The sequence below is a fragment of the Myotis brandtii genome, unplaced genomic scaffold (genome assembly GCF_000412655.1).
Source record: "Myotis brandtii unplaced genomic scaffold, ASM41265v1 scaffold58, whole genome shotgun sequence".
NCBI lineage: Eukaryota > Metazoa > Chordata > Mammalia > Chiroptera > Vespertilionidae > Myotis > Myotis brandtii.
This window is the reverse complement of record NW_005370176.1, coordinates 227,759-255,591: the sequence shown is the minus strand read 5'-3', so window position 1 is coordinate 255,591 and position 27,833 is coordinate 227,759. Positions and strand designations below refer to the sequence as shown.

At 45.1% G+C, this 27,833-nt stretch overlaps 1 protein-coding gene across 3 annotated transcripts in view; it reads left to right on the top strand.

Moving 5' to 3' along the window:
* Positions 1-27,833, top strand: part of TGFBR3 (transforming growth factor, beta receptor III) — a 173,802-nt gene that overhangs the window by 111,167 nt on the left and 34,802 nt on the right. For all 3 annotated transcript variants that reach the window (XM_014550038.1, XM_005878957.2, XM_014550039.1), the window contains 4 exons: positions 14,026-14,209; positions 18,732-18,900; positions 20,931-21,078; positions 26,235-26,424. In XM_014550038.1, the coding sequence (XP_014405524.1) occupies positions 14,026-14,209; positions 18,732-18,900; positions 20,931-21,078; positions 26,235-26,424 (691 nt within the window). The remainder of the gene's footprint in view (positions 1-14,025; positions 14,210-18,731; positions 18,901-20,930; positions 21,079-26,234; positions 26,425-27,833) is intronic.

Here is a 27,833-nt window from a genome sequence, read left to right as displayed (position 1 = left end):
AATGAGTTGGGGCCTGTCCACCCTGCTCTGTCAGACAACTCTTGTGACCTGTCGTGAGGATGTGTATACCTGTATGTGTATATTTAACACACACAGCCTGCGCCCTGTGCTGGCACTCTTCTAAGCACGTTACATATATTATCTTATTTAATCTTCATAAGAAGGCTGTGAAGTAGGTACTATTATTATCCTCACTTTAAGATGAGGAAACTGATTCAAAGAGAGGTTAACTTGTGCCTGATCACACAGCTAGTAAACGGTGGCCGTAATCCATGGCTTAGAATCGTCTCTGGCACCTTGTAAGTGCTCAACATCATCATAAATGTTAGCAATAGTGATAATGAATATGTTTTTAAATGATGGGGATTAGCGGTTGGGGTTAGATTTCTCCTACTTTCTTTACATCACATATCCCAGATTTTGATCCTGGGATTGAATGAAGTTATGCTTTGATCATCTGAGCAAGTAGGGGTAGCCAGGGACGTTGGATTTTGATTGTCCACTGTGTCCTGGGAGGGTTCTCCTTTTGCAAAGGAAAATACTTAAGTGGAGTGATTTCCCCCGAGGTCCAGATGTGGGAGGTGGTCCTGAGCACATGTGGCTGTAGGTAATCACAATACTCCTAGACACCATGGGAAGCTTCAGAAAGTGTCCGCAGCTGCTCTACCAATGGCTGGAAGTTAGCCATGTGGCTGCCCCCTTAAAAATGGCATAGCATTCTGACACTGATTACACCTCCCAGGTGTTTGCAGTCCATTTTTTCCTGATTATCCCCCCTTTACTTGGAGTCTCTGTCATTATTCCCCAGTCACAGATAATGTAAGGACGGTAATTGGGTGACCTCCTGAGAGACAGACTATGATCCAGGTGCCCATACTTTCCAGAAGGGTAAATGGAGACCTCATTGGGACAGTCACACACCGCCTGACTCAGGGGTGTGACTGTGATATCATCTCCAGTCTGGAGCCACTAATGACTGTTTCATAAGCAGGACTTTAGAACTGAACTTGTGCACAGCCAGTGTGGCTCAGTGGTTCAGTGTTGACCTGTGAACCAGGAGGTCACAGTTCAATTCCTGGTCAGGGCACATGCCCAGGTTTCGGGCTCAATCCTGAGTGGGGGGCATGCAGGAGGCAGCCGATCAATGATTCTATCTCATCATTGATGTTTCTATCTCTCTCTAACTCATCCTTCCTCTTTGAAATCAATAAAAATATATTTTAAAAAACCAAAAAACTGAACTCAAGCTACATCAAGGCATCACTCACTGACCAGTGAGGAGGTGGCGTGGACTCTCCTATCAGGTTTCATTTCAGCAAAGTGTATTGTGAATGGCTTAAGTACTGGGATCTAGGTCACACCAGTATTCCATTAGGGGAAACGTTTTAAAACTGCTTCTTGACCCGCTTCCCAGCAGCATGTTCTGGTTCTGGTCGGCGCATCTCTGGATCGGCTGCACTAGGGTTCCCTGCTCAGTATCTGCATCGCCCTTGGCAGTCTGGCGATCCTTTCTTCAGAGACATTAAATGTGTTCAGTTCAAGCTGCTTCGCTGTGGTGTAGCAGTCACCTTGGTCCTCACCAGGGACTGTTCAGTGTAGACTGGAAAATGGGGTGAGTACAGGAACATGGCCTGTCTTTGGTTAAAAGCATCCAGTTTTGGAGCTGAAGTTCCCACCTCCATCCCACTTCATCCCCATCCCCAAGGAAATGTTCTTTAGAACCCCATCCTCCCCTGCGCTCCCCCCAAAACAACACTGTTGTTAGGCCTGTGGCTGTTGAGCCAGAATATGCAGTCCCATTCCTCTTGGGGCTTGCATCACCAATTCACAGAAGCTGTATCAGTCAGGGATCATACAGAGAAAGAGAACCAGTAGGGGATATATATGAAGAGATTTATTGCAAGGAATTGGCCTACGCCATTGTGGGGTCAGGCAAGGCAAGTCAGAAATCTTCGGGGCCAGAGGTCAGGAGAGGCAGCGGGACCTCTCAGGCGTGAGCCCAACCTCAGCCCTGCTCAGGCCTTTCAACGACTGAATCAGACCCACACAGATTATCTAAGACAGTGGTCAGCAAACCCATTAGTCAACAGAGCCAAATATCAACAATACAACGATTGAAATTTCTTTTGAGAGCCAAATTTTTAAAACTTAAACTATATAGGTAGGTACATTGTTATTAACTTAATTAGGGTACTCCTAAGGCTTAGGAAGAGCCACACTCAAGGGGCCAAAGAGCCGCATGTGGCTCGAGAGCCGCATGTGGCTCGAGAGCCGCAGTTTGCCGACCAGGAATCTAGGATAATCTCCATCACTTAGAGCCACCCGATTATGGATTTGAATCACATCAACAAAATACCTTCCCAGCCAAATCTAGGTTAGTGTTTGAGTGAATAGTGGCAATAGGTAGCTAAACCAAGTTAACATATAGAACCGACCACTGCAGAGGCATTTACATCTTAAATCTATACAATCTGATATTCTTGCTGTGCTGTATCTACCATAGTTTCTATTCAGTCACTCCCAGAGCCTTGGCCAGGTTTTGTTGTCCTTGTTTGCTATAAGAGCTCTTCCTTCTTCCAGCCAAGCAATTATTTTGTTTTCATAACAGTCATTACTCTCTGTCTGCCCCTTCATTCCCTTTCTCCTCCACTTTCACCAGCTCAGCTCCTCAGCCAGCTCCCCTGGGAAGGGGAGAAAGAGAAGGAAACAACACAATGGGGAGAATTTCTGTGTAAGAGGCAGGGACAGGCATGACCCCTGCCTTTCACCCCTGCTCTGCCTCACTGCGTTCCCTTTTCACCCTCTCTTTTTTTAAAAAAAATTTTTAAATGTATTTTATTGACTTTTTTACAGAGAGGAAGGGAGAGGGAGAGAGAGTTAGAAACATCAATGAGAGAGAAACATTGATCAGCTGCCTCCTGCACACTCCCCACTGGGTATGTGCCTGCAACCAAGGTACTACATACCCTTGACTGGAATCAAACCTGGGACCCTCGAGTTCGAAGGCCAATGTTCTATCCACTGAGCCAAACCGGTTAGGGCCCCTTTTCACTCTCTTAAAAGCCTGGCTTTGTATTGCCTAGTTTGGGAGTCCAGCAGACAGAGTTTGGATCTGCACTTGTTCCCTTGCTAAAGCAAAGTCACCTAACCTCTCAGAGCCCCAGTGTCTTCAATTGTCAGATGTGTGGATTCAGAATCTATGAAACTGAGTAAGTGATCAGGAAGAGCCTTCATGGTGATTACCTCCCAGTGCTTGTTCCTATTAGTAGGGGCCAAGAGGAGTTCTGTCTACCCAGCACTGCTGACTTCCTGATTTTGGGTGGTGGAGGAGAAAGCACTGTAGAGCGAGAAGTGAGGTCTCTGGTTCTGTTGGCCACCCTGCTTTCTACCAGCTCCATGACCCTGGCAGATTCTTTAGCTTCTCTGAACCTTAATTTCCTTCTCTGTAAACTGGAATGTAGATTATCAGTCTTGATGAAGAGGAACTCTCTGTAAAGACAATTCTAGGAACCTATTTGGAGCCAAGTGTTTTGTGAAATTCAGTTTGTGCCCTTGAACCAGGATTGGCAGATTGGATGTAATTTAAAAGAAAAATAAAATAATCCTCCCCAGCGAGGGATTTCCCAGAAGCACATTTGGAAGGCAAAAATAGACTGAGGATCGTGGCAAGTAATAGTAAGGATGCCAACATTTTTTTTTTTCTGAAAAACACCCTTTGGATGGCAAATGCACTTTAAATTTTGGGTCAGGCTCCTCCTAACGTCATGCTAACGTTGGAAGACGCGAAAGGGTACATTTGGGAGTCTGGAGAGGTCATTTTGTGAGGCCAGCAAGGATCCCTTTGTGGCTTGGGACTCTACACTGAGAAACTCTACATTATAAAGCAGCTCACACTTCATTAATTTGTTGTGCTGTGGGGACTGAGTCTGTCTCTAAGATGGAGTGAGATATTCTGCTTCTCTCTGTATATATACATATTCACATAGGCTGTCGTTTTTGTAACATTTCCATGGGAGATTAGAGTATTGCTTTTTTACTGACTCACATTCAAGTTTGTGTGTGTTTATACTCGGAGGGCAGCATCTCAGAACTTTCCTCTTGGACATGCGGAAACATGTAGGGTGTTAAGAACAGAGAGCAGTTTCAATCCTTTAGTTCTTTGTATTTCAGCAAAAATAAAAATTAAAAGCAGAGGATGAACATCATAAGCGTTTTGAGAAAAGTTGTTGAATATGTTTTAAGTCTTGTCTTTGAAAGGACGTATTCTGGTTGTGGATACAAAATAAAAACACCCGATGGTTTCTCCGTGGTTGTGTGGATCTGTGTTCTGAATGCGCGATTGGCAGGTACCCTTGGCACACGGCTCATGGATATGTAGCTTTGCACATTATGACTGTAGGTTCCTGGCCATGGAAGTTATTGTTTCTTTAAAACAAACTTTAAAAAAACATTGAGTCATGATATACGGTTAATAGAAGACATGCTTCAGATCACGTCTCCCGTCACGTGGCTTTGGAGGAAATAGGCAAGCACGGCCATCCCAGAAATTGGGTGGGGAGCACGTGTGACTTGCCTCTCAGGATGTGGGGTTCAGTCCTCATCTGGGAGGTAAAGCTTTCAGCACTGTTCCAGGACTCTATGTGAGTTTGTTTTGGCCGGACTTTGTGCACAAAATACATCAAAACGTCCTCTCCTTAGTGTCTTTGTATGTGGGCACTGTTAGGCGTTCTAGGACCAACCTGCATAGATCCTACTTATACGTAGACCTGAATTCTAGAGAAATGCCTGTTCTACTTTACCATATGTCTTTCCCCTCTAGAATTGAACTAGCAAATACTTGGCATGGCAGGTGCTTCTGAAATGTCAGTGTTTTTCCTCGCCTCATTTGTTTTCCTTGTTTTGCTCTATTTTCCTAAGGAGGCAACTCCAAGAAGAGATTTGTCTGAGGGGTATAAAATACAGCACAGGGAACATAGTCAATCATAATGTAATAACTATGTGTGGTGCCATTTGGGTACTAGACTTATGGGGGGGGGGTTACTTTGTAAATTATATAAATGTCTGATGTGTGGTGCCATTTGGGTACTAGACTTATGGGGGGGTCACTTTGTAAATTATATAAATGTCTGACCACTATACTGTATACCTGAAATTAATATAAAATAATATTGAAAGTCAACTGTAATTAACAAATAAAAATAAATTAAAAAAATAAGTTTTATTCATGTTTACTAATAAAGAGGACACTGTAATAAATATTATTCTTAGTATCAAAAAAGAGATTTGTCTCTATGCAGGAGTCAGGAAAAAGGAATAGGAATGGTAGAAGTCGTGTGTAGGGCAGGACAAAAGAGGGAGAGGAGCTAGGTCTTATTGTGCAGGTGCAGAACTTTCCCCAGTGTCGGTCAGGTAAAGGTGAGAAGTTGGGTATGAGAGTTCGAGCAGCCCCACGGAGCTGCAACCTGAATAGCAGGCACTCACCCAACTGATAACTGAAGCTCTAAATGGACCACAGCTGAGCTCGCGTGTTCTCTCTCTCTCTCTCTCTCTCTCTCTCTGTGTGTGTGTGTGTGAAGGAGAGAGAGACTGATTCCTGGAACAGGTTTTCCTCTGAGATCTCAGCAGGCTTTTCTATATCATTGGGGAGCCATGGCTCCTCTTATTTCACAAGGCTCATTTCTTTCTCTTTAGATGTGCAAGAAGATGACTCCATTCATGACTTGGCTTTACTCTCCCTCCCCTCTCTCCCCCAACCCATGCAAGGGGAAAATATTCTTGCCTGTTCAAATAATCCTGCATGGTTTGCAAAGACTATTTGGAGTTTAAATAATATTCCTACTTATGGCCTAGAGCAGTGACCCTGAAGTGTGCGTTGGCATCTCGGGGGGGAGGTACATGGAGATTATAATGCAGTTTTCTGGACCCCACATTCCTACTTCACCTAAAATCTGCATTTTAACATACTTCTGTCTGTGATATATTGGTCCAAGGATCACACTTTGGGAAGCACTGGGCTTGAAATGTCTTCTTGACATTGATTTATATTCTGAGACGAGACCAAAGAGCAGATGGGTGGATGGATGGATGGATGGAAATGATCAGTTCATCCTTCCTTAGGGTCATATTGGAGGAGGCTGTAGAGCAGTGCTGTCCAATAGGAATAAGATGCAAACCGCATAGATGATTTTAAATCTTCTATTAGTGAATTTACAAAGTAAACAAGTGAAATTGCTTGTAATAGCATATGTTCTTTGACCCAATATATCCAAAATGATATTTAACATGTAATCAATAAAAAAGTAGAGATTCTTTCTTTCTTTCTTTCTTTCTTTCTTTCTTTCTTTCTTTCTTTCATTTTTTTTTTTTAACTATAAGACATTACAAAGTCTGGTAAGTGTGTTACATTTACAGCACAGGTCAGTTTAACTGGCCACATCTCCACTTTCTTTCTTTCTTTCTTTCTTCCTTTCTTTCTTTCATTTTTTTTTTTTACCTATAAGACACTACAAAGTCTGGTAAGTGTGTTACATTGACAGCACAGGTCAGTTTAACTGGCCACACCTCCCGTGCTCAGTGGGGGCACACAGCTCGTGACTGCTACGTTGGCTAGCGGCACAGCAGCGACAGACACGTGGCACTCATTCCCGTTTCTCGACTCCTCCCGAGTAGAACCTCAGAACCCTGTTCAGCGAGAACATGAGGCAGGCACTGCCAGTTGATTTGACCTTCAGATTTATTCACTCATTAGACAAGTACTTACTGAGTGTCTTTTCTGTACACAGCACTGTTGTAGGTGCCTGGGATCTGAGCAGAGCCTCCAAAGGAGCTAACATTTCGTGGGAGGCCATGGGTAATAAGCACGTACATAAGCAAATGACATGGCAGTTGGGAAGGTGACCGGGCAGTGCTATACCATAGGAGTTAGAACATGTGAAGCAGGTCTGGGGGCCATCAAGGTTGCTAGAGTAGGGGCTCTTGGGTGGTGGGATTGTCATTTTAAATAGACCCTATCGAGGAGGTATCATGGGAGTGAACTTAAAGGAAGTGAGGTGAAACTTTTAGATCAAACTTAATTACCACCCACGATCTAGTGTGACCTGTACATATTTTCTTTTTTTGGTTGTTTTTTTTTTGTATTTAATATTTTTATTGATTTCAAAGAGGAAGGTAGAGATAGAAACATCAGTGATGAGAGAGGATCATTGATTGGCTGCCTTCTGCACGTCCTGCACTGGGGATCCAGCCCACAACCTGGGCATGTGCCCTGACTGAGAATCGAACCGTGACCTCCTGGTTCAGTGGTTGAGCATCAACCACTGAACCACACTGGCCGGCATGGCCTATATTCTCATCAGGACTGTTCATGGGGGTACATTCCTTTAGGGGTTGGGTCAAGAAAGAGGGAAGAGAGGGGTAGGACTAAGTGAGGCCTTAGAGTATGGCACTGTCCTTACTGAATCGGAAAACATCATGGGGGGAGCTCAGAGAGAGGGAGAGAGAGACGGATGCAAGTGCCAGGCCTCTGAGTCAGCTGACGTGCTGAGATAAGTGCTAAAACCAAGAGCCTCAGTTCCAGGAAAGTGGTGACTGCACCCACGAGCCAGGATTTGTTCCCTGCCCTCCGCTTGGCAGATTTCTCTTGAGCTCCGGTGGATCCGCTGAGGACTTTAAGAGTTAAAGCTTAAATACAGGTGTGGAAACAAAAAGGCCGGTTGCCTGTTTGGCTTTTTTTCCCCTTTCCTTTTGCTTTTTTCTTGCTCGTTTGGATGAGGTTGTTGAATCTGATCCAGAAAAAATAATAAACTTGGCTCTCATTGCCTAGCCGTAAGTTCTTGCAATAAAACTTCCAGCACTGGCAGATAGAGTAATGTGCTGCTCTCTAAAAAACTCTGGTAGCATAGCTAGAATTTAAAATGGGAATGTCGTGCGGTTTAAGTAGGAAGTGTTCCGGAGGGGAGGTGGCTCCGTGTGGATCTCAGCAGCCTGGGATTCGTTGGACAGGGCCTCGCCTCACGCTTGCCCCTTCCACAGATGCTTGCTAAGAATCAGGATTCCTGGAGCTCAGCGCTCTGTTCAGTCCCACAGGAAGACGTTCGTCACGTCAGGGAACGTCGGAGGATTGGGTTTTAATTAGCAATCAGGAGAAAAGTTCAGTGGGTGCTGGGGGAAGACAAGGAACTACTGAATGATTTAGTAATTGGCTTTTAGGTGGAGTTATTGGGTGAAAAATCAAATCATGTAGTAGCTTTAGAGCCTGGATGAATGATCATTTCCTGGGCAGCGAGGGTTACAGGAATGAAGAAGTTTTGGCCTCGTCTTTCCTGGAACAGCATTGAGCTTTCATTCAACAAGAAATGATCGAGCCCTGCTTTGTGCCAAGCAGTGTGCCAGGCCCAGGAAACTCAGAATGGACGGGTGCTTCCTCGGCCCTCGAGGTGTTCTTTATCAATCGAGGGCAGCAGTTTGCTGATAAATAGTGCAGTTTATGTGAGGTGTGTGCAAGGCACCGTGGGTGGCTCCGTCCTGAGGAGAGAAAGGGAGCCTGGGTGGTTTCACAGAGACGGTGATAGCTGTGGGAGGACCAGGAGCAGTTACCAGGCGTGCGGGGCGGGAAGAGCGGTCCAGGCAGGGAGCAGGCTGTAAAAAGACCCGGGAGCCTGAAACAGCACGATCTGTTCTGGCACCGCGAGTGCCAGACCCTGTACTGACCCTGCAAGTCCTGGGTACGTGGGAGAGTGGTGGGAAGCAAGGTGGGCAGAGTCCCTCTCTGGCCATGTCCCAGTGAAGATGCTGAGGTGCTCTCCTGCATCGCCATGAGTTTACTGTTAGAGAGGTCTCCCAGCTGACAGCGTCGGGGAGGGGGGGAGGGAGACAGAGTTGGCAGCTTGGAGAGTAGGAGGTTACTGTAACAGTTAGTTGAGATGTCAGGGCCAGAAATGAGGTAGTAGCATAGCAAGGACCTACAAATAAGGTAGAGGATGGTGGTTAGAATAAACAGCCCTGGAAATTCTTGCTCTTAACATTTTTAAACGGTTCCGCATTCACTCATGTAGTTCTTTTCCTTGCAATGGCGATTATAACCCTTCCTCATATTAGAAAAATATTTTTCCTCTCTGTTTTTTTTGCTAATTTCTTTACATCTGTGTTCTTCCACGAATGCTCACCTAAGCCAGACTCTAATAAGGGTACCATACCATGAAGATGAGGCAGGGCTAGAGCTTTGACTAGAAGAGCAATGACATTGACATACCGTGTCTTTATTTCAGTAGGGCTCTCAACAGGTTCTAGCATGATTCTTTCACAGACAAGATTGGGACAGTGTGTGGGGTCACCCTGCAGTTGGCGAATACCCTGGGACCCCATCAAGTGCTGTTTAATATGCGTGGGAGGATGTGGGAGGGGTGTAAGTCACAGAACTGAGCCTGTCTTGTTCAGCTCCTCGGGGATTTAGATGCACGTGTAGAAGGTACACATATAAAATTTAGAGATACTGACAGCCAGCAGAATAAGGATTTTTACGGGGTCTCAAAGGGCTTGAAATATGGATTTAAAGAATAAATAGAAGTCTTTGTTTTTATATTAAAAGAATTAATGGTGTAAGGGAAGGACGTGAAGAGGCTTGATCTAATAAAATAAAGACCCGAGGATTTAGGTACATCATCACCACCACCACCTCCCTGGTGTGAGCTGCCACTCTTTCTCCCCTGGTGGATTCCAGAAGTCTAGCACCACTTTCCTGCTCCTTGTCTCTCTCCAGTGTAGCCTGGACATGGCAGCCAGAGTGATCTTGTTAAAACATTTGTTAGGTGTTTTGATGAACTCTCAGTGGTGGCCCATCGCACCTGCACTACATCCCCCAGTGCTTAACGAGGGTCTGCAAGGTCCATTTGGACTCGCTGGTGTCCTCTTCGAGCCCCTCTGACCTTTTCTCCTCCCCGTCTCCTCCTCACACCTGTGCTGCAGCCACTCTGGCCTCCTTGCTCTTCCCTCCCCACGCCAAACCCTTACACTTGCTGTCTTGATCATGAGTGCTCTTCCCTTGACATCGGCGTGGAGTGCTTTCTCTCTTTTTTCAAATAGTATCTTCTCCCTTTTTTTCTATTAAATGTGTTTTTATTGATTTTAGAGAGGGAGCGAGAGAAACACTGATCGGTTGGGGGAGCAAACCTGCAACCCGGACATGTGGCCCAATTGGGAATCAAGCTGGTGGCCTTTTGGTGCAAGGGATGATGCTCAACCAACTGAGCCACACTGGCCAGGGCTTCATGGTTTGCTCTTTTATCTCCTTCCGGTCTCTGACTGCTCAGGGACTTTCTCAGTTAGACTTTCCCCAGCACAACATTTAAAAGTATAGTACCTCTCTCCTCTTCTCTCAATTAATTTTGCGGTAGCACTGATTATTAAATATTGTACTTATTTTGCTCCTCTGGCTTCCTTACTAGACTGGGAGCTCCACAAGGAGGGGGAATTTTTGTTTCCCGCCTTCTCTATTATATCCCCAACACCTAGAACAGTATCTGGGCACTCAATAAATATTTGTTGGGTGTATCTTTAAAGGATAAAACAATGAACATGAGATAATAGCAGGGTTCAGCTGATATAAAAGCTAATGTGATGTTGGGCCTGATGCAATCATGGGCCTGATGCAGTGTCCCAATTATAGAAAGATTTATGTCAGGAATTGGCCAGCAAGTCCAAAATCTGCAGAGCTGATATTCCAGTTCGAGGTCTAAGGCCAGCGAGCTGCTGTAGGACAGGAAGAGCTGCTGGGCAGGGGAATTCTCTCTTACTGGGGGAAGGGCCAGCCTTTTGTTCTATTCAGGCCGTTACTAGGATGTGATTGGGTGAGGCCCACACACATTAGGGTAAGGGCTATCTGTTTTACTTACTCACCAGTTTAAATGTTAATCTCATCCCCAAACACCCTCACAGGAATGCTCAGAGAGTGTTTGACCCAATATGTGGGCACCCTATGGCCCAGTCAAATTGACACGTAAAGTTACCCATCACAGTACATTTGTCAGACCACATCCAAAAGCCCCGAGTCTTGTCCCAGGCACCACATTTCAGACCGCTGGCGGAGACCTGCTGGCCACGGTGTCTGGGGACTAGCTACAGTGCCCCGAAGAAGGGAAGTGGTGGGCAGGGTTGAGTGACATCTTCAAACATTTGAAGGCTTGTCTCCTGGAGGAAAGAGGGAGACATTTTTTGGTCTGGAAGACACAGCTCAGTGGATGGAAGGCAGATGTTACGGACAGAAAGTAAGAACAGAAATCTTCTGCCTTGGGAGCTAGCAAGGTCTTCTTTCTGGAAGGGCTCAAGCAGAAGCCATCTGTGACCAGGAGTCAGTCTCCTGTTCTGAGCTCGCCCCGGTGCCGTCCTCTGACCTTGATGAGCATCAGCTTCTCTGAGATTCCCTCTTCTCTGCCAGGGAAATCACCTTGTAGGTGTTCCTGAGGGTCGGGTGGAAATGACAGGATCTTCTAAAACTAGCTGGGGGTTGGGAGAGGCCTTTTCAGAGCTGGAACTGGTGGCCAGTGGGAGTGCTGACTAACCCCTTGCCACACAGAAAGTTTCCACTGACCTACAGTCAGGGACACTTCACTGCTCCTGGCAGCTTTACTTCCTTACCAGAATGTGCCTGAGGAGTGGCAGTAACTCCTTTTCCAAATCCCTCAGCCCTGAAGGTAGGACCCTTGTTGCTGCTGGCCCGGGAGAAGGCTGAGGAGAGCAGGGCTGATTGGTGCCTGGAGGGATCGGCCAGGAGTTCCTGGCTACCCCATGCTATCACTCTTCGGTTACTTCAGGATACATTCCGGAGCTGCTCCCTATTTCTCCTCTTACCGACGCTGTTCACATTCTTGCCTCCGGAATGTTCCAGGGTGACGTATCCCACCTTCCACTTTGAAGAAATGCACTCTGTGTATAACGTATTTAAAACCCGGGGGATTTATTTTATGGCCATAACATGAATGAGAACAAAAGGAACAGAACATCCAGGGATGCTTGCCTAAGCATTCAGCACTGTGCTGGCCGTGGGACAGAGGCCTCTGGACTGCTGTGGATTGTTTCGGTGACAGGCCGCATAAAAATGACTTTTTAACACAAGTGCTTTTCAGTGTAAAGAAGATTTTACTGCAGAGCTTAAGTCAGAAAACCAGATAAACATTGTTTGAAGTTGCGTGTTGATAAGTAGCTGAGCCTCAGATGATTTATACATAGGTTGGCATGGCAATTGTTTGGCAGGTAAATGGCTCAGAGGTTTTCTTCTTTTTTTTTAAAATGATAAAAATGACTTTTTAACACAAGTGCTTTTCAGTGTAAAGAAGATTTTACTGCAGAGCTTAAGTCAGAAAACCAGATAAACATTGTTTGAAGTTGCGTGTTGATAAGTAGCTGAGCCTCAGATGATTTATACATAGGTTGGCATGGCAATTGTTTGGCAGGTAAATGGCTCAGAGGTTTTCTTCTTTTTTTAAAAAATGTATATTTTTATTGATTACAGAGAGGAAGAGAGAGATAGAAACATTAATGATGAGAGAGAATCATTGATTGGCTGCCTTCTGCACCCTCCGCACTGGGGATTGAGCCCACAACCCGGGCATGTACCTTGACTGGGAATCGAACCATGACCTCCTGGTTCATAAGTCGACACTCAACCACTGAGCCACGCTGTCCAGGCTCAGGGGGTTTTTCTTATGCAGGCGATGTCAAAACAAGGCAGAAGCTAAGCGGTACCCATTGGTTTTATTTATAACTGGCATTGGGACATTTAGCAAATGTCTTTACCACACTTGATAGCACTATGTGGAGCTTAAGACATAGTAGGTGTTCAACAAATGATGACTACTGTGAGTGGTCATAGTTTATGGTCAGGTTATTAATAATTAGTTCTGGTCCTCCCAAGCCAATCCAAACCAGAAAGGTTCTCTTATTCTTCATTAAGTACTTTAAATAAAGAAAGAGCTGTCAGTTTGGGGACCCAGGAGATGTTTGAGTGGTAGTAACATTCAGACAGTCCAAAATACAGACCAGGATTTCTCAGTCGCAGCACTGTGGACATTTGGATAATTCTTTATAGTGGGAGCTGCCCTGTGTATTCCTGTAGGATATTCAGCGGCACCCTGGTCTCCATGTGCTAGCTGCCAGTAGCTCCTCTCTCCCAGTGTGACAATCCCCTCTGGTGAAGGAGCCCTGGTGTAGAGGAAGCTTCGAGGTGCCCATCCTGGGCCTGACCTATGACTGTTTTTCAAATTATGGATCCCTCAGTGCCCGCCAGGACAGGGCTTCTCAGTTGTGGATGAGCCATTTGCTAGGTCAGCGGTCGTTTAAATATGTTCAGCAAGAGTGTGGTCGCCAAAGTTTTATTAGGCTGAGTCTAACAGCCTCTTGACTTCATTATCTGTGGGAATGGGGGGGGGGGTCTTAAAAAATAAACTGAATGCACATTCATCTCACTGCCAGGAGTAGTGTAAGGGGTAGAAGACTGGCACTCTCTGGCCATTCTTGGTATCTCTGTGCTCAGGAGAACATAATCCGGAGGGGCTCTTGCTGTGTCCCTGCGGCGGTGATACCGCAGCAGGGGAAGACTTGGAAGTCTAGTTGCCCTGCTAGCAGGACTTGGGGATTGCTTGCCCTGATCCTGAAGCCCATTCATTCCAAGCCCATGACGACACTCACCAAGACTTGACTTGAAACACTTTGAAAGATGGGTCTTCAATTTAGATATCTGGAAAATAGCCATGATATTTCATATGATACAGACTGCAGCAACTCTGCAATCTGTCCCCACAAAGTTCTTTAAAAATGTAAAGGGACACCCTGTGTCCTCGGTAGCTTTTTCATTAGCGGGGAGAAGTAGCCTTGAGGTTATTCTGTAATCGGCTGCTGAAAAAAGATAACCTGCCTGTGGGACAAGGGAAGAGAGTGGATTGACAGATACCCATCAGTTGTCTGCTAAGTGCTAAGTATGACTCAGCTCCAGGTGACTGCACCACGTTCAATGTGCAATTCTCTTTCCTCTAGGTGTCTGAGGGTTCTGTGGTCCAGTTCTCATCCAGAAACTTCTCGTTGTCAGCAAAAACAGAAGAAAGGAGCTTCCCACATGGAAATGAACATCTGTTAAACTGGGCCCGAAAGGAGTATGGAGCAGTCACTTCGTTCACTGAACTCAAGATAGCACGAAACATTTATATTAAAGTGGGGGAAGGTAAATTTTATGTGATTTCAGTTAATGGCTGATTTACGGCAGTCCATTGTTTTTTTTTCCTGAGACCAGGTGGTTAGGGTAAGGAATCATGTAATTACAGAATGTCGGAGCTGGCAGGGACCTAAGGGATCCCTGGGGCCCGTTCCCCCCGCGTCCCCTCCTTCCCATTTTCCTTCTGAGCTAACATGGCCAAGTGAGAAATGGGGGAGTAGCCTGGTTGGGAGAGGAGTGGGGTGGGGGTGGGGGGGGGTAAGGAGCTCCTGCGCTGTCAGGCGGGAGGCCGGTCGCCTGTGGAGGTGGTGGCTGCATGGACAGCGGCTGCAGGCTGCTGGCCGGGAAGGGGTCACCTGATATGTCCCATATTTTGAAGGTAAAGTTGCAAGTATTTGCTGATGGTTGGGGACAGCCATACACAGAAGTTAGAAAAGGTGAGTGGCGGGCGAGAAGCCGAGAGTGTGGGGAAGGAGGTGATCACTGGGGGTATGAAGGAGTTGCTGGCAGGATGGGTCAGCAGTTAGGGCTTCTTCTTACCTATTATTTTGCAAACATTTGAAGCTGATGTCAGTTGATGATTTTGAGATGTCAGTTAAATTTTGGACAACAGCAGAGGAAAACTGCTTGCATATATTTTTAATACTAAGGCCTGGTGCAAGGGTAAATTATTAGAGAAAGCAACTAACTGTATAGCCTTGATAGAAGATCGCCCATTTTAATTTCCTTGCCGTGCAGAGGGATATAAATATTCTGTGACTCAATTTTGGAAGCCTATTATTTTTAATAACTTTTTTCATTATTATTTCTAGTGGAATATGTTTGGAACCCCCATAAATTACTAGAAATAATGACTCTTGTGAAAGGGCCCTTGTTAGAGTCAGGTGATTGTGTGAAAACTGCACTTCAGGTTCTCAGCATCCATCTGCTTTCTGGTGCATTTACAGCGGCTACCACCCCCTCTGCACGCAGCACGGCAGCTCCCAGGGGTTACTGCGTGCCTGCGCCCAGCCCTTTTTGGATCTGGGCTGTTTGACAGACGCAGGAAAGGTGGGCACTGACGTTGGAGTGTGTGCTGTGTGCAGAGGCCACAGCAGGTGCTTTTGAATGCACCCGCCCCGCCCAACCCCGCCAGGAATCCCAGGAGGCCATTATTTCGGTTCTTTTACAGAGGGGTTAGTGGAGGGTGAAGCTAACTTGCTCAAATCCACATGACTAGCACGTGGCAAAGCCAGAACTCAAACCCAGGTTTCCTGACTCTTGAGTCTAGTGCGTTTTGCCTGATGGTGTGTGTGAAGTCTTAGCGGAATAAGCAGAACCTGAAAATGACAGTGGGCCACCTGGATGGAAAGGATTATTCAGCAGAGTAAAGAGAGGAGGAGTTTGAGATGAGATTCGGGTTTAAAAAGTTGAAGTTTGTTGCTAAACTGTCATGCTAGTCAGGTAGCTCATAATAGAAGTCAGGTCCATTTGGAACAAGATAAAACATCTCTTTTCACAATGGCTCTAAGCCCTGGACAATGGGCTGCATTTCTGAAACAATTCTAGCAGCGAGAAAGAGTGTTGATGACCCCCGTTGGAATTTGTTAGAATAAGAAAATGTGTTTCGGTAACATTTAGAATGCTGGGCTCTGTTCTCTTGTCTGTGCACAAGCCCCGGTGGCCAGCCATCCCCTGCTCTTCGGGTGAGGGACTCAGTGACTTCCCAAGGCCACACACTGGGTCGGGGAAGGATGTGGTATCTAGTCCAGTAAAACCTGGTTTACTCCTTGGTCACACCGTTGGAGCCCCTGACACTTGACTGTAGCCACCAGTTGGGGCTAAGTCTTTGGCCCACACCATGGAGAGGGACAGCTAAAGGGAATGCGAGTCCTGGGTTAGGGCTGTCAATGGACCATGAGGCGATGAGGTGTCTCCCCATGGGTTTGAGTTGACTGAGCAAGCCTCTTCAACTAGCTTCCCAGAAACCGACCTTTCTCTACCCTACAACCCAGGGACCCCAGCCTCCTCTTGCTCTAGCCTCAGTAGTTCTCAAAGCGTGGGCCCCACCCCTGCGGCCTCCCTGTCACTTGGGAACTTGTTAGAAATATCAGGCCCACCCTGGGCCCCTGAATCGGAAACTCTGGGGGTGGGTCCGGTCACCCATGTTTGAAGGGGCACTGGAGGTGATTCTGGGGCTCACTAATGTCTGAGAACGTCGGCTCTAACCTGAGGGGAAGGACTGCAGAGTTCCTGGTGCTTATCCCAGCCAAGCAGCTCTCAGATTTACCGCTGGAGCCTCAGTTTCTGCAGCAGGAAAATTTGGAGTTTGCACCACCTCCCAGGCTCAGAGAATATCATTCAAGGTCTCAAAGTCATTTGTCAGCCCTTTCCTGAAATACAAATAAGCATGTGACTGCCCCTCCCCCACCCCAAACATGCCAGGTTTCTACCCGGGGATTCCCCTTTGTGGTTTCCTTTCTACTTGGCAGTTGATGTAAGTTTTGATGCCAGGCATGCAGAAGGTCATTTGGGGGGAAAATCACACACACACACACACACGCACAAGCACGCACGCACGCACACATGCACACATACGCACGCACACATACACAATAAAAAGTGGTTAGCTTATTCAACTTAGTGGCAATGGCATCTGAGCCCTTAATAACAGCAACTTTTAAACAATTCAACCTTTCCTGGTGGCTTAGGAGGGTCACAGTGTAGGTGAGTGCTTTGTGAATGTTTCAAATCTCACATCACCGTTAGGTAATTCAGGAAACCTATACCATGGACCTACCCTACCGGGTACCCCTGTGAACTGGATTTAGAGGCCGGAGTCCCAGGAGGGTCCTAGTCTCCGGAGTTCGAGAGTGGCCTGTCCTGGCCCATCCACACACCCTCTGCTTCTTAATGAAGTTTCAGCCTTGCCGCCCCAGTATCATTTTCCGTCCTGTGATCTGGGGGAGGCATCCACAGGGCCGCAGCTGCAGGGTGTGCATTCTTCATCTGCTCATCTGGCACACCCCTCAGCAGATGTGGCGGGAGGCTGCTCCAGCAGCACGAGTTGGCGGAGCCCCGGCTCTTCTCTCTCTGAGGGGGTCGTTAGGGAAGAATGCAGAATGCAGAGCTAACGCTCTCTTGGAAGGAGCTGCAGGCGGGGAGCTCCTCTGGTCCCCTCTGTTCTAGGGATGGCTCTGGGGGTGCCATGGTGCATGGGGCCCTGTTGCCACAGTGTGTGCTGTGCACTTCCGCACGAGGGAGGTAGCACACATTGGGCAGGGGTGAGGGAGGGAATGATCAACCCAAGCTTGGGGCCTCCTGGGCTGATTCCCCGCTCCCCGGTGAGACGCGCACGTGAATTTGAACCCTGGCATCCTGTCCATTAAATGAGAAGGGCAGAAGTGTGTTTCATTAAAGTGCCAGGGCTCTGATTAATTACCCCTTCTGAAAAGGGTTTGCTGCACCTAGAACTTCCTTGACACTGGTCCCAGCTGTCACAATGCCAGCAGTTTCAAGTCTGTTTAAACGTTTAAACCACCGAATGGAGATCCCATCAACCACAGTGCTGTGCAAGCGGCGGGTGCCACTGGGGGAGTGTCTTCTGACCTGGGGCCTTGCATCACTTTCCCTGGTGGGGGTGACGAGCAGCCCTCGCACAGCGAGACGGTGCTTGTGAGAGCACCTTGTAAACTGTACAGCGCCATAGAAACAGTAGTCATCTGGGTCAGGATTGTGGGACAGGATGAGAGTCTGCCCTCATTGCGTTCTGCAAGCTCCTGCCTTCAGTCCTGAGAGTATCAAGTGCTGCGAGGAATAAATATGAGGGAATGATTTGTTGTGCGTGGTGGACCAGAGGTTAACTAGGTAGCTGGCTCTCCTATGAAGTGTGGTAACAAATAGCCAAGGAGGAGCATACGGGGGTAGGATAGCTCATTGGAGGCAGTGTGGGGTGTGCTGACTGAAATCTTCAGTGGGTGTTTAGGCGGGAGGTGCTGGGTAGATAGATGACAGTGCCGGTCTGCAGCTCAGAAAAGGCCCCGTGATCTGGGAACACGTGGAGCTATGGCAGTGATTGAGGTCATGCAGGAAGAATAGGAGACAGAAAGATGGACGAGGGAAATGAGGTTCGTAGCCTTGGTGTTCTGTCAGGATCAACTGTGCAGCTTTTCACAAAGAAAGCTGCTAGGCTCCCCTGGGGCTTCTGGATCACACTCCCTGGGGTGGTGGATTCTGATGTGCACCTAGGACTGAGGACCACCAGTGTGTAAAGGATGAGCGGAGGCGGAGGAACCCGTGAAAGAGCCTGAGAGATACGTGAGGAAATGGACGAGGACCAAGAAGTATCCCAGAGAAGAGGAAAGGAGGGGATTTAGACCAAAAGAGGCCACTAAAGTCGGATCAGTAGGAGGTCACTGGTGACCAGAGGGGAGGCATCTCAGACCCCCTCCTCGGCACTCATGGTCCTTGTGCCCTGCCCTTCTTTCTTTTGAATCTGGTTACCATGGAGATCGGTGGTTCCACAGGTTGTTCTGCGCTTCTCTCCTTTCAGATCAAGTGTTCCCTCCTGCGTGCAACATAGGGAAGAATTTCCTCTCGCTCAATTACCTGGCTGAGTACCTTCAGCCCAAAGCAGCAGAAGGGTGTGTGATATCCAGGCAGCCCCGGGACAAGGAAGTGCATATCATTGAGTTAATCACCCCCAACTCTAACCCCTACAGGTGAGTGAGTGTGTGTTTTGAACGGAGACGAGATGAAAATAAATACCTTTCTTGACTGGAGGCAGGGAGAGGGGCGGCCCTTCCTGTGTGGAAGGGCAGGAGCCCATGCTTGGGGTGAGATTCACAGAAGCCTTAAGAAGCGAGGAAAGTCACCCGCAGTCCGTCTTATTTTCTGCCTCTGTCTCTAGGTCCTTTCCATTGCAGTTGAGTTCCTGAAGCCTATTCCAAACTTCTTGGTACCAATTAATAGGACACAGTCATTTAAAAAATAATAATAATGTAAAAAAATTTATTGGTTTTATTATTTTTAATAAATCTTTATTGTTGAAAGTATTACATATATCCTTTTTCCCCCCATTGCCCTCTCCCACACACCTTCCCCTCAGGACACAGTCATTCCTGATCTATCATTATCTCCTAGGACAGTGGTTCTCAACCTTCTGGCCCTTTAAATACAGTTCCTCATGTTGTGACCCAACCATAAAATTATTTTCGTTGCTACTTCATAACTGTAATGTTGCTACTGTTATGAATTGTAATGTAAATATCTGATATGCAGGATGGTCTTAGGTGACCCCTGTGAAAGGGTCGTTCGACCGCCAAAGGGGTCGCGACCCACAGGTTGAGAACCGCTGTCCTAGGAGGTTATCCTTGGTAAGAAAATTACAAAATGTGTCTTATCACCATAATTATTATTTGAATAACATCCTGTGTTTGTAGAGTCCTGTTCCTAGTGTCATCAAAGCACCTTTGCACTCATAACTGCTTACTTCCAAGCTGTGTGTATGCGTGTTGGGGGTGGCCCTTCATAGTGACAGGCCAAACAGCTGTTAGATGTAACTTACCCCTCCCTTGTGCCCCTTCTTCCCCTCCCCCCTCAACTTCCTGAGTCAGGCCTGGAAGTTTAACCCTCCCTTTCAAGAATGAACAGGGAATAAGTTTAACCCTCCCTTTCTTTAAAAAAAGAAATAAAAAGGGGGAAAAGTTAGCTCTTCTTCCACTTTAGCCTGCATTTCATGTGGACTAATGACTTAAAAATGTCAATTTATATTGTAGAGGGATGTTGAAGTTAAAATTCTAATCAAATTTTGATTTTTAAAAAATGAATCAACTACAGCTGAGTTTTGGTAAGATTCCATTCTGTCCCACATGGAGAATTTTGTGAAAAATTAAAAGGGAATGAGAATAGAAGCAATATGGCAAACAATGCTGCAATATTAAGCCAAAGGCTTCGTTCATATCATTCATTTTATTCTTTACAATTGTGTAAAACCACAATGGAAAGACTTTCCTTTAAATTCGGAATGACAGAGATATTATTGTTTGGTAAAAATTCTCTTTTATACTGAATTCTTCAAAGTTTGGGTTGTGTTCATCAATTTTCCAGTAATCACTTGGTTGGTCATCTGTTTTCTTTATTTTAATAACTGTATATCCAGAAGTTTGGGAAAGTAAGTGCAGATAGGATTCGGTAGCAAATGTTAATGGCTTAAGCAAACCTTATTATATAAGTCAAGAAATTCTTCAGACTTTTGCCTCTTATTCTGAAGTTACCTATTTTTATTACTGCCATTCCTCCCTCCTCCCTGCCATCTCCCACTCATCAAACTGCTGCCCACTTCTGGTCTTGAAGGATTTTGAACATATAGCATTAGGGAAAGTTACACACGGAAGCACTAAAGGTGTTGAAGGTTGCAAAAGCAATAATTTTGCTTCAAAAGCAAACTCTTCTGATTTGGTCAAGTCCATTTCAAACAGTGGCTGCATTAACCACCCTTTTTTTTTCCCCCCTCAAAGAGGAGAAAAATATGAGTGCCTAATTATCAGCGGCATATTTTCCTATTGTTATGTAAGGCTGTTTTGTTGTGTGTGCACTAACAATCTGTTTTGCACATGTCATTTGCCTGGGATCAGCTCCAGCTTTTTAATCAACTGGCCAGACACTGGAAACATGAAGACTTGGAAGAAGGAAGATAGTTGCAACTTTCTGGCATTTGGGCCCTAACTCTGCCTTTGTTTTCCACTCCCAGTGCTTTCCAGGTGGATATCATAATTGACATAAGACCTTCTCGAAAGGATCCTGAGGTGGTCAAAAATCTCATCTTGATCTTAAAGTGCAAGAAGTCTGTCAACTGGGTGATCAAATCTTTCGATGTTAAGGGAAGCCTGAAAGTTGTTGTAAGTTGGTTGAGCATTTCTTTGTTTTGATGACTGGCAGTCATTTAAGCCATGTTTATATGTGGTATTATTGTCAAGTTTCTGCCTCCTTGGACTCTCTCTCAGCTCTTTCAGCAATTTTCCACTTTGTAAAATAACCTGCTCCTTGGCTCCTCCTGATGAGGATGCATAGAGCGATGGTTAAAATGATGGCTTCTGGGGTCAGATTTGAGTGCAGACTCTGCCATTTACAAACTGTGGCCTTGGGCCAGTCCCGTAACCTCTCTGGACCTCGCTTGTCCCATGTGACATGCCTGAAATATATTGGTGCGTTTCCCAGCAGGGTAAGTATAAGATAATGAATACAATTCAGCCTTCATGATTGAGTCCTGGAAGACCCAGGACTCGACTTTTGAGTTAAACACGTGATATTGGCATGTCTTTTCTCAGGGCGAAACACCGATCGTAGATTCACAATAATGGAAACGTGAGTGGGATGACACTAGAGAAACCCCGCCCCCAACCTGTTCCCTAAGCATATGTTTCATGAAGGAAATATGCCGAAGGGGTGTAGCTGGTTGGCCTGATAGGCAAACAGCAACTAGTTCTTGAAAAGTTGAATGTTGAAATTTGGTAAAATGAAACTTTTTCAAATACGTTTAGGGAAATGACTATTTGACAGAATATTGGAGCAAATCATAACGAAAGTCGAAGAAAAATCCCCCTTCTGATTTTTAAGAAGATAATAACCTCTTTAGCATCTCTTTTGCAGGCTCACATTTTTGTGCACTGTCTTTTTTAAAAATTGTGGCCAGTTCGTCTTTCTGCATCTGCATTGAATCCATTGGAGGGGGTGTTTTGTTTTCAGTGTTTTGGGAGAGGAAAGCCTTTGGTTTGGGTATTATTTCTTCATGGCACCTTCGTGTGATACAGCAGAGAGCAAAACCAGTGGTCCCCTAGGCAACGTCATGTACAGGCGCTCACCAGAGGCAGCAGGCAAAGCCACGAACACACACATCTTAATTTAAAGTAATCGTTTCTGGTTCCTGTGGTTTTTTTCTTTTAAACTTTGAAAGCATCCAAGCAAGCCATCCTGTGTAATGATGATACATTAATTTGGTGTTGAGCACAAGGCCCAGCAGTGATTTTGTGAAGTCAGAGCTGTGTTGGTTGCCTTCCCTGGCATGGCATGTGAGGGATGTTGGTGACCTGAGGTGTCTGCAACCTTTGCTGCCTGGCACACCAATCAAATGTTTTTAATTTCAGAGTAACAACAACAGGAAAGGGAATCAAGCTTTGAAAGACAAAAACATACGGTACATTTTATTTCCCTGCTGGAGTTCTTGTGTAAATGTTCTCTCAGCCCCGACCCAGTGCTCTGTCGCTCACTGAGTATGAGTGCCTGGCCCGTGGCAGTCCTGGGGTTCGCTCTTAATGTCTCCACTTCTACAAATTGGAGATTGCTCATCTCAGTGTAAGATCTGTTTATATTTCTCTCCTTGGCCGTGCTCCTGTTCCAGGCCAATTTTGGACAATGCATGACAGCATTACTAAACAATTAGGTAATGTTTCATGATGTTCTTTTTTATTCCCCCAATCAGTTTCATGCTTTGTGATTTCCTAACTCCCTGTCTCAGATGTGAATTCTGACTGTGCTGTGAGGGAAAGTTACCTACTAATAAGAAGGCATATATTCGTGCTTAGAAAGAGGAACATGGTTTATAGTGACCTTGTTTCTAGTATGTCCTTTAAAGACAGTATGGTAGAGTGGAAAGAGTCCTGGCTTTGTTGCCAGACAGGGCTGGATTCAAATCCCATCTCCAATTGTCAGTACTCCCAGTTGAGACTGAGTAAGCCAGTTGAACTCTATCTAGTCCAGGGGTGGGCAAACTTTTTGACTCGAGGGCCACAATGGGTTCTTAAACTGGACAGGAGGGCCGGAACAAAAGCATGGATGGAGTGTTTGTGTGAACTAATATAAATTCAAAGTAAACATCATTACATAAAAGGGTACGGTCTTTTTTTTTTTTTTAGTTTTATTCATTTCAAACGGGCCGGATCCGGCCCGCGGGCCGTAGTTTGCCCACGGCTGATCTAGTCTGTTTCCTTAGCTGTGAAATGGATACGATGATAGTAGTCATCTTGAGAGTAATTGTGAGGTTTAACAGAGTTTATTCATTTGTTCATTTATTCATTTAACAAGTATTTGCTAAGTGGGCACTGGGTATTTCATCTAATATACGTGGCACACTGCCTGCACCGGGTGAGTTCTCAGCCAGTCTTCTAAACTTCTGTGAGCCTCAGGTTCCCCTTCTCCAGCAGAGAGACAGCAATGCCTGTCTCCTTATATTTTAGAGGACATTAAATGAGATAAGCTAGGTAAAGCTCCTAGCACAGTACGCGTGCCTTACAAAGGGAGTTCATCTTTCTTCTGTAAGCAACCCTTGAAAGTTTGTCTATAGGAGCAATTAACTTCTCTAAACAAAGTGAAAACAAAGAAAATTGTCTACTAAATGATTGTAAGGAACTAGATGGGGTAATTTAAAGAAGAGCATGGATGACGTGTATGTGTGAAGGGTGGGGTGTGCGCAGAATGAACCCTCCAAATGACACAATGGTCCAAAGAGATGCAAATGTTGTGCTGTGGGCAAGAAGGGAATTCCAGAAGTGTCTGCCTTGCTGTGCATGCTCTGGCTTTTCCGTTAGGTTCTTACGGACTATGCATAATCACATTTTGGAAGAACCTCCAAAACAAAAGAATAGATGGAGGAAACGTGTTAGAAATTTATGGTTGTACTATTTCATGGCCTTAGGACTTCAAGGTTGGCAATAGCCAGTTTGTTCTTAGACATTTTTTCATCCCAGTGGGAATATGGACCACACTTTCCGCCCAGCCCTTCCCTCAGGCCCCTCCCCTACACCAACAGTTCTGATGCAAATGTGTGTTGAGGGTTGGGGAGGAGGTGGAGGCACTCAGAGTTTTCTAGCTCATCATCCTTCGTGAAGCTGTGAGTGGGAAAGGTGGCAGTGGTATTTGGAGACCCCCTTGAACACTCCCATTGGAGTAGCTACGCCGAGGCCTTGGGAAACCCTGGGGACTCCCAGAAATACAGGGTGAGAAATTCACTCATTGCTGGCAACCAACTTGCCTGCCATTGCTCCAAGCCTCGCGGCTTCACAAACGTGTAGATAGATTTGTAGCCTTGTAAATCCCAAGGCATAATCAATGTGAGCTGTACTGACAGCTCCCAGATTTCATGTGGAAAGGTGTAAACAAATCACTCCACATGGGTACAGAAAGGACAGGTGGCAGTTATGATGATAGTATTCTGGAAATACAGTATTTTCTCAGCTGTCCAACAACATGAAAGACGAGGGCAGATGAGGCCAAGCAGCCCCAGCCAATCAAAACGACACGCTGCTTTGAAAGGCTGGGAAGAAGCTGTGCTTAAGAGACTGCTGTTGACTAAATGAATAAAAAGTTGTAAGAACAGATTGGATCCTTCTTTACCTCGGTTTAGTTTTCTTTCTATTTTTAACCCTTCCTTCCCTCGGGGAGTTTTCTTTGAATCAGAATGAGAGTTAGAATATTCCGAACCTATGAAGCTGAGATTTGTTTTGTTGTTGTTTTTTGCAAATGGCCACAGAACTTGGTTGAAGCCGTCTGTCCCTTTGCGCATGACTGTGCCTGCCCAGTGTGGCAGTTTTTTTTTCTCTCAGATAAGCACCTTGGGTCATAGAAAAACATACTGGGTGAGCTCCTTTAACCTCTGAATTGAAAATGTGTGCTCAGCCAATCTCCCACAACCAAAGAGGCCAAGAGAACTTAGAGCCTGTGAATCCTCTACGGTTTTGCAGTGGGAAAGGATTAACATTTCGTCATGTTAGGGGCAAACAGAATGGGAAACAAATGGGGAATTTAGGGAAAATGCTGTATGTATGAGGAGAAGAGCATTGGGCATGGAAATTAAAGTGATTTTTATGCAGCATGGAAGTGCCATAATCTGCCGGCTGGCAGGGCTTTCAGCCTGTGGAGCAGTTGTTGACAATTCGGGCCTTCCCGCTGGGGTCCTCTGTGCCGCAGTCAGCTCCCTCATCATCTGACGCGATCACTGCTGCAGGAGTCAGAGGTGGTTGGAAAATTACCTCCCATGTCCTGGTTCCTCAGAGTCCTCTTAGGTCCTTTCTTGGAAAGATTTCTATCATTCAGTTTTAATTTTGTAACTGATTACCAAGTGAAAGCCAATTTTAAGACTGATTTGTTTTGCTGGATAAAATATTGATTTAGAGGCACGGTAACCTAAATTAACTAATATTTAGAGCATAAGATCTAAGCCTATTCAGTTAATGGAATTGGCAGATGAGTACAATTACAGGATTGCTAAATAGATCATAAATTGTAAATGAAATATAAACAATGGTTTCACCATATGAATTTAATAGTTTACATAGATGAGATAGTCTCCTAGTTACTACTGAAGTAACTAGGTTGTGCTTTCTTTCATGTAAATCTAGGCTACAGGAAGTAGAAACAGACTTTTTTTTATATATAACATTCACATCTGTATAAATAAAAATAAGGGAAAGTTCAGTATACATACATATTTGGGGTGTGTGTGTGTGTGTTAATAGTTTAAACGTTAACTCTCCAATAACATACTAGATATACTTAGTATGTAGCTTAGCTATCATTAGATTATTTTTATCAACATAAGCAACCCAAATGCTATGATCAAACAGCATGAATAGATTTCTCTTAATCTGTTGTTAAATATTTTTGCATCAGCCCTTGCTGGGTGGCTTGATTAGTTGGAGCATCGTCTTGTACACCAAAAAGGTTGCAGGTTCGATTCCCAGTTAGGACACATACCTAGGTTGCGGGGATCAGGGTATGTGGGGTAGGCAACTGATCCATGTTTCTCTCTCACATCAGTGTTTCTCTCTCTCCCACTTCCAGTCTCTCCAAAATCAATAAACATATCCTCTGGTGAGGATTATATATATATATATATTTTTTTTTTTCCACATCAGTGTTCATATTCTTAGTCCAAGGAAAATAGGGATTAAAAGAATAATTTCTTCATATACAATATAGACTCTATTTGTTTTAGATATTTAATTATTCTTATCTAAAGCACTGTTTAGACTCATAAGTGAAATTTTGCTACTATCTTCAGGCTCCTAACAGTATTGGCTTTGGGAAAGAGAGTGAAAGATCCATGATAATGACCAAATCAATACGAGATGACATTCCTTCAACCCAAGAGAATCTAGTCAGGTGGGCTTTGGACAATGGCTACAGTCCATTGACATCATACACAGTGGCTCCTGTGGCTAACAGATTTCATCTTCGGCTTGAAAACAATGGTAAGTATGGCTTTTTAAAAAACTGTATTAAAAGTATCCCTCAAATGAAGCTTTCCAATGGGGAACTCTCATTTCAGCTTACATAGTCCTGCTTTTCTATTGCAAGTTTTAATAGTTTATTTGACTACTTTTTACTATAAAGCTTATTAAAGTTATGTAGGATTGTAGATTATTTTGAGGAAACTATCTTTAATGAAGATTTGTTTTTAGTAGCATAGAGTTGATTGCATGTTGGAGAACTTTGTTATGTAGATCACCTTCACTGTGATTACATGAAGGCTATATTAGCCTGGCTTCCTCCCTCAGAGGCACCTAATAATCACTTGCAGCTGAGATGCAGGAAAGTGTTAGGTCAGGCCGCATCTTACATGGAAATAGGCATGAGGACTCATATATGTGCTTTCTCATTCTCACCCAGAGGGAATGTAGGAGCTATCACCCCATATTGATGGAGCAGAAAGCAGATGCTTAACAAGTTCTTGAGGTTTTCCTTATAGCCAGAGGGACTCAAATACCAAGTTTTCTGATCCCCAGACCTGTTCCTCACCCAAAGTACTGAGAGCAGTGCCAATAGAATGAAGGATAGGAGTGCAGGCTCAAGTCCCAGCTCTGCCATTTATTCACGGTTTGAGGAGGGAAGTTGCTTAACTTCTGAGCCTCAGGTTGTTCTTCCTCAGTAATACAGGGGAACAATACACCTACCTCACAGGGTTGTTGTGAAGGTTTTTGTCAAAGTAAAAATTGTAAAGCCCTCCAAAGCTCTGACTTATTTTGCACCCATACAGCTGTGCTATCTTTTTCAGAAAGATAGTATCGGAGGAGAGTTAATGTCCCTGATCATCTCCACTTCCAACTCCCACTGAGATGGATTGACCTCAAGCATATATCTATTGGCTTTGCTTACAGAGAATACTAGGGAGAGGTTTTTTTCCTCTGTATTGTTGACAATATGAAAAAACACTAAGAATCAATTCAATTGGGAATATGTTCGTCCCTTTGAAAGACTAAGTAGCTAAGCTGCTATTTTTTAGAAAAAAAAAATAACAACAAAACTAAACTAAGCAGCTTTTTCTTTTCGTCTTTAGGTCTAGGTTCTAAAGGCCATGGTGCCCAGATACCTGTTAGAATTTAGCAGTCAAGAGTCTAACAAATCCTTAGAGAAGCTCTTCTAAACAATCTCTAGACTCAAGGGAAGCATTTCAATGGCATACGAATAGACTATATTGTCCCACATAACTTATTCAAATCATAGATTGTTATAGCTTGTGGGGCTTTAGGAATTATCTAACCCCATGGCTCTCAACTTTAGCTATACATTGGAATCTCGTGGGAAGCTTTAAAGCATATTACCAGTTAGGTACCACTCCAGAGGGTCTGATTTTTTTTTTTTTTTTGGCAACAAATGAAAC